Source organism: Clupea harengus, chromosome 6, assembly GCF_900700415.2.
Source record: "Clupea harengus chromosome 6, Ch_v2.0.2, whole genome shotgun sequence".
Taxonomy (NCBI): Eukaryota; Metazoa; Chordata; class Actinopteri; order Clupeiformes; family Clupeidae; genus Clupea; species Clupea harengus.
Genome location: NC_045157.1, coordinates 15,895,022 through 15,902,521, shown reverse-complemented (window position 1 = coordinate 15,902,521; position 7,500 = coordinate 15,895,022). Strand labels below are relative to the sequence as shown.

At 46.5% G+C, this 7,500-nt stretch overlaps 1 protein-coding gene across 1 annotated transcript in view; it reads left to right on the top strand.

Annotated features, from left to right (window-relative positions):
* tox3 (TOX high mobility group box family member 3) overlaps positions 1-7,500 on the top strand; it is a 43,539-nt gene that overhangs the window by 26,523 nt on the left and 9,516 nt on the right. The window contains exon 3 of the mRNA XM_031569183.2: positions 5,758-5,991. Within this exon, the coding sequence (XP_031425043.1) occupies positions 5,758-5,991 (234 nt within the window). The remainder of the gene's footprint in view (positions 1-5,757; positions 5,992-7,500) is intronic.

The window sequence follows — 7,500 nt, the reverse complement described above, 5'->3', positions numbered from 1 at the left end:
GCTTTGGGTGTGTGTTTTGTGGAGTGTTTTTCCCCTTCGCCAGAGCCCCCTTTCTTCATGAAGCCTCCATCACAGCGGTGCGATATCCTAACAGCTATTTTTTCAAGATGTCACGGCTCGGGAGCCCGGGAGGTGTGTTCGGATGGGATTATCAGGGTTCGTGTTCAATTTGAGTTGGTCTAATATCATGGATTTGGTGGCGGTGGCGGCGCTGGGTGTGAGTGACGCGTTTGCTTTGAAAGCACTCAGCCGCCAGAGAGAGCAGTGCCGCCGCAGAAAGTTCGTCTGTAAACACCTGTTCCCAGGCTTGTTGGGAGACATGATCAAGGAGGCTGAGCTGAAGCAAGTGTCACTGCTCAACCCCATCCCCCCCAAAAAAAAATATCGGTCTTTTTTTGCATTTCCTGTCATAGGGGTGTTGCCTCAAATGCCAGCTCCTGTCATTAGAGATATGCCTGAATAATATGTGTGCTACTGTAAATCAAGGAACTGATGTTTGGACAAGATGATGAAAAATACAGGGTAGGCTAAGTTCTCTTTCTCTCTTTCTCTCTTTCTCCCTCTCTCTTTCTCTGTCTCGATTCTTTTTTTATTTCATCCTTTCCCTCCCTTTGCCTCCCTGTCTCTCTGGGTTCATGTCCTCCGGAGGTTGCAGTGAATTATGATCCAACTGTGTTCAAAATAGACTTTTTGCTCCCCATTGGCCTGTTCCTCAGCTCTTTCATTGACGCTGGAATAGTGACAGAAAGGCAGGCATCATCTCATCATCTCATCTCATATCATCTGCACTTCAACAGCTTGGGCCTGCGCTGTTTATCCTTTAACAGAAAGAAATGATCATACACAAGAGAGCTTTTTTTTTTTGGAGCTGACACAGTGATTCGCCGTGCCTCATGTAGCCGTACTTCACGTTCACATAGCAACCATTGTTAACAGACCCAGGCAATGCATTTCCAATGCAACTCCCAGGTGGGAGAGAGACCTTATAGCATCCATACAGCTTAGCTTCGGCTGCAGCGTAACCGTGGCAGCCGAGCCTTGCATAGCTACAGACGAGTCACTCTCAGATTCACAGCTCGAGCCATGAAACTGGACCTAGGGTTAGGGAAAGTATAATTTTACCCCCCGTGTTAAAACCCAACTGGCTGCATCCCTCCAGATCTGAGCCCCTCTACTGTGCTGAGTCCAGGCCAGCCGGAGCTGGAGCTGTTGCTGGGAGCAGGCGGCCCCAGCTGTGAGGGCCTCTTGTCACAGTGGTGGGGGCTGGTAGAACTCGATAGAACAGGCCCCTCTGCTCATTTGCATTTTATCAAAAGGAACAACTGTTTCCTCTGTCATGGTGCAGATGGTATTGTATTGTAGTGCACGTTTTAAAAATAAAAAATGCAACGGCATCAGGGAAGGGTTTTCATTTCTTTCGCTTTTTGTTTGTACTTTCTAACGAAAAGCTGGGGGGATTTTTGAGTGTGTGCAAAGCATTGTTTCTTGTAACCTGAGCTGAAGTGGTATTAAAAGAGACTTTCCACTCAGCGTCGTGTAATTTCACACCGAAATGAGTTTTCTCTCCACTGTAACGCTATATTAATCTACTTAATGTGTCAGCCCCCGGGTCCTGGGTGCAGCGGACGGGGGACAAGCCTCTGCACAAGCCCCAGCCAAAATGCATCTGACTCAGTGTCAAATGCATGAATCTGCCAGCAGTGACATCTCAAAAAATAGCGTTCATGTAGGCATTCTTTTATTCCCCAACTCCATTGAGAGAAGCACTGAACATGCATGGGTTTTTAAATTATCTCATTTAAGTTTAATGGCAATGAGCCGTCACCATAACAACATCAATTAATTTGCTTACTTCATAAGCTTTGTTTGTTTACTTTAATGTTAATCTGTTTCGAAATACATCTGGAGAAAAAAAAAATGAGTTGAAATAAAATGTTTCGATTCTAGAGACAAAATGCATGGGTGTGCAAGAGGGATCGTATATCACTGCTTTATGCACTTGGGCATGTTTGATAGGATGACCTTGGCTTTCCTGCCAGAGTGTATGTTTTAGCGGGGAGCCGTTCCAAAATGGAAACTGATACGCACAGATTGAGTTCCGTCGAGCAGTATCGCTTGTCTCAAGCAATCAAATTAGACACGTGTAATTACTTATAAATATGCTGAAATGGATTTGCAATGGCAGAAATTTGAAGTATTCTCGTCGTCGGGCCCCAGTGATGATGTCATCTGAGCAGCACGGCTCTCCGCCTCACCGATATTGGAAACTCGGCTTCAGTCCCTCCTCTATTGATCCCCTGCCCATTATAGGCTGTAATTGCCTCCTGCTCCCTCTAACAAGTCCCAGTTATTGCATCGTTGAATCGGATTACAAACTTTATTGAGAAACTGAGGGTATTGCTTCAAAATCTCTATCCCACTACTTCCCCAGCTCTGGAAGAGACTTGAAGATATGAAATGTCCCTCTATTCCCCACTCACACCCCATTCAGTGGCAGCTCATAGGAATACTCATAGTCATTACTCTGATCCAAAACTCAGACTTACAACTCACACTTGTTTCATAATTTCCTCTTATTACCTCATAATTTATGAAGATACCTGTTTTGTGCAGCAGTGGTTCTTTTCAACCCAAACAGCATATGGGAAGGTTTTTTTTGGGGTATGCCCACGGTGGCTGTTGAGTTATGTCGAGTCTCTTCTACCGCTGGACGTGTTTCTCATGACTCCCCGCCATCTGAGCTGTGTGTGCCAGCTGAACCAGCCACAATCAGCAAACACTCGACAAAACAGATACACATCACACACACACACACACAAACACTGCCAGGAACATCCACACACAAACAAGCGCAAAGAGCAAACACATGCACCCACCAACACAACACACAGATGTGAGGCAGCCAGCATCTGCCCCTGGTGCATGCCTGCTCTGAGCTTTCAGAACAATTTAAATGGATAATCAAGCCGCTGACGTGAAGAAAGTGGATTGTGCATCACTTAATCTGAGATCAGTCCCCCACCCCCTTCCACAGCCACCTCATGAGAGCACACACACACACACACACACACACACACACACACACACACACACACACACACACACACACACACACACAAACACACAAACACAGCACCCTCCCTAAGCTGTTCCCAACGCTAGATTTAGGCAGGCTTTATGTGAAGTGACACTAGGCAGGCAGTGTGGTACAACTCTGTCTCATCTCCACCAGGCGATCCTAGTCTGGCACCTCATCCCCGCGGAGGGGACCAGCAGTGACAGCTGACACCTTCCATACACCCCAGACAAGCCCCAAGTTCACATCTTCATTTTCAGTCTCCCCCTTTTTCGCCTGCACAGATGCTAATTTAGATCATCATTATCAACGGGAGATGGAGAAGCAACTGGGGTCCTTTGATAGGGATATCAGCCCTTCTCTTTATTTATTTCGGTTTACTTTTCCTTACTTACCCCCACCGACCCTACAAATCCTTATTGTTGTTTTTCTTCTGACTCAGAGCTGTGCTGTAGAACCTCCTCCTCCATAACCCCCCTCACCCCCTCACCCCCACCTTGTTCTTGCAGAGGCAGGCCTTTGTCTGAAAGGTCACAGTCACATTTGTTATGTTTTCATTCTGAAGAAGCAGGAGAAAGGGTGGGGGGTTGGAAAAAGAGTCACGAGAAAAAGAAAGAAAGAAAGAAAGAAAGAAACTCACCTCACCTCACCTTGTTATCTCTGCATGTTGTATCAGATCTTTTGTTTATGGCTTTTATTCTGGTCTCTCTGAACCAGGTCACAGGCTTCTGTTCCCCCCTGTTCTCCTGTCTCTCCACACTCCTCTCACCACACAGCCGCTCAAGAAAACCTGCTTTTCAGAGCAACTCCCCGTCTCGCAGAGAAAGAAAAGGTCACGGAGTAGAGCAAATGAATGTGACTCTCCCCCCCACCCCCCTCCGCCTCCCCCTTCTCGCTCCCTTCCTTTTGAATCTGTCCCCTCGGCGGTTTGTGGGACGAGGCCAAACAAACAGCCGAGTGTTTCCCCAACACGTCATTCTTTTCTAATGACAGGTTCAGCGCTTGGCACCGGGCCTGCTATGATCTGATCCCTGATCATTTCCATGTGCTGTGCCTTTCCACTCTTGAGTCATGACTGGATTTTTCTGTCCCTCTTCATGTGCGCGCGCACGGCTCAAACGCCCCTGTTTTGATTAGCTCGCTTGCTAATTGGGGCTAAGGCGTGGGGATGGGGAGGGGGAAAAGAAACATGTTTCGGGAGCTACCGGTTTAATAGAGAGAGGATGGGGGTTGGGTGGGGGGTTGGAAAGTGCAGTGGAGAGTGGTGATGGTTTCAGTTTCAAGTGCTGCTAATACGTCCTTTGCGATCGGTCAGCCTGCGGGTGCGGTGGATTCGACTCGACTCTGCACCGGTCGGCCTCAGCGCAGAAACCAGAGCCGATTTCACAGCTGGGAAACAAGCGTCAGAAAAAGTTAACCACTGGTACCGAGCTGTAACAAAAATGAGAGGAGAGAGAGAAAGAGAGAGACACAGCGAGAGAGAGAGAGAGAGAGAGAGAGAGAGAGAAGAAAGACACTCAACTCTATTAGTTGCCACCACCACTGGAATTCATCAAGGCTCGTCAAGGCGGCAGCTCTGTGGAGGGTGTGAATTAGTTTCAAGTGTCTGTGTGCTGAAGCAAGCAAGGGGAACATTAATACACTCTAATCAAGGGTTATGCTGGCATATTCCCACTGCTGCCAACACTGTGTTTTTTCTCCTCTATCAACTTAGAGGTAGAGAGAGTGGGAGACAGAAAGAAAGAGTCTCTAGACGTCCTATCGTGCTGTAATTTACAATACAGAACAGAGAGACATCAGAAGAGAAAGAGATAGAGCTAGAGAAAGAGAAAGAGAGAGAGAGAGAGATGGAGCTAGAGAAAGAGAAAGAGAGAGCTTCTGGGCTCATTCTAGTGGTATATCCTGCCCACCAAAATTATCACTGAACACTGGCCCATGGCAAAGAGTGATGGAGATTATGGAACAGTGTTTGTATTCAGGGCCGATGGAGACAGCCAAAACCTGTTCACCAGCACCTGTGTCTGTGTATGCCAGGTAGACACCTACCCCTAGAGAGCACTGTAACTGAATGCTCTGGCTAATATACATAGAAAGAGAGAGAGGCTGAAGGAAGTTGTAGAAGACAAGACCAGAGAGGAAGGTGAGCAAGTCTCGTCTTGGAGAAGCCAAACTAAGCAAATTACGTGTGACCAACAGCTTTAATTCGAAGGCAGCGGGATTAGTGTGTTTGATGAGCAGATTTAAGAGTGCAAGTGTCGGGAACAAAGAAAAACACTTCTGGCCAAGCATAATAATCTGGAGAAATGTTCTTTAAGCCCGTCTCCCTGTGACATGTAGTTTTCTCTACACTTCAGCCGAGCATCTCCCAGCCCTCAGATTAAAGGCTTTTATCATGTTTTTCCCTCTCCCATGATGGCTGGCCGATATTTTAGGGTTTTGACATGTCTGCTTTTGATATCCCCACGCCAAGCAGAAATTCTTGTTGAAGTTATATTTTGTCAAGTACATTGCGGTTTAGTCTTTACTGTCTGCATGAAATGCATATGTTTGAGTGTCCTGTTGGTATGTTGAGGAGTTTTTGTATGCAGTTTTATGCATTCATGCTTTGATTAATCTGATGTCTGATTATACCCCTCCCTCACCCCACACCCCACCTTTTCTATGTTTCCTACTTCTTGTAGACGTTCCACACCCCCAGCCTAGGAGATGAGGAGTTTGAGATCCCCCCCATCACCCCTCCCCCAGAGACAGAGTCTGGCATGGGGCTTTCGGAGGGCGACACACCCTTCCCCAACCTGCCAGAGCCCCCACCACCGCAGAGGGGCAACTTCACCCCCCAGTTCCCTCCCCAAAGCATGGATCTGCCCTCCATCACCATCTCCCGCAACATGATGGACCAGGATGGATTGCCAATGGTGAGTTCTCAAAAACACAAACCAACCTGACACTCCGGGAAACCAAAGGTCTCATTGTAGCTTTAGCAAAAAAAACAACAGATGCAAACATACAGACGCATTCATAACAGACATCGTCTTGGCAGTCTGGAAACCAAAGATCTCACTGTGTCCCTAGGAAAAAAGTTGACGCAAAACATAGTGCTGCATTCATAACGGAGCTCATCCAGTTTTATAAGTGAGATGTGAGTGTTGTACCTCAGCTACTGTACTGTATACCACACTCATACATTATTGGTGGGGATTTCTAGAAGCAACTCTTGAGTGCTGACAGTGTTCATTTCTGCGGCCACGTGAAGCGTTACCAGGGCTTGTTTTTGCAGCTGGGTGCCGGCATGAGTGGCAGGGCATTGTTTGGGCACTGGAATTAGACCTCCAGCATTTTCCAGAGCCAATAGCGAGTGCGGTCTCGATGGCTAGAACACGAGGTACTGCTAGCCGCGAGAAATGGGAGTTTGAGAATTCAGCCGTTTATAGCAATGATGTTGACATTGAGAGAGTTTTCATAATAAGAGTCCAAATAATCACTTACATGGTAATCATAACATTCAACGTGTTTGGGGACTTTTGGAACTATGTTGTGCTTTTGATGTTGTGGAGGTTTTGTGGGTAAAGGCAGACTCTGACATTTTTGACTAGCCTTATGATCACTGTATTAATTTATTTAAATGGGTCTCAAAAACTCCTCACAATTCCACATATATGGCGAATTGCGCTGATATTAAGCATATTTATTTACATTCCAATATGGGTAAGCACTATAACATTTTATAGCTTTTTTCCCCACCTTCCGTGCTGCTGGCGTGTAAAAATAATTGCAGCTTTTAAAATATCTGCCCCGCATAAGCGAGTCCCTGAAGGCTTTTGCCTAAAGAATTTTCATTTCATGGTCAGTTAAGCTTTCTACATCTGGAAGAAACGGAACCTTGACACAATTACAGTGCTGTCTGTTCTCACAACTTGGTGCGGGATTAGATTTGATTCTCAAACATTATTCCTCCTTTAACTCCATTTGCATGCCTCATGTCTCTGATTGTGCAGAGACTCTATTAAAAAAGTGCGGGAGGAGAATGGGAGGCGCGCGGGTTCTCTTTGCCTGGTTGCACTGTCACAGGCTCTGGGGCTGCCACTTTATCACCCATCGCACATTGAAAGCCACTGAGAGGCCTTCTTCAGTGGCATTCATTCATACGAGCAAATGGGATTGATTCCCTCCAAAAACCCTCAGACCAAAAGACAATGCGCTGAAATCCCGCTGATTTCCCCTCATTGTTACACTCATGAAAAGAAAGAAAGATTTGAGCAAGAAATACATTCTAGTGCCCAATAGCTGGGGGCTTTCATGTGATATCGAATGGGTTGTCTGTGTCAGCCATGCAGCAGCCAAGGACAACATCGTGTGACCAATCTCATATTGCTCTCACATTTGAAACCCAAGATTGGCAGGAAGGGGACACAAAAACCATTTTG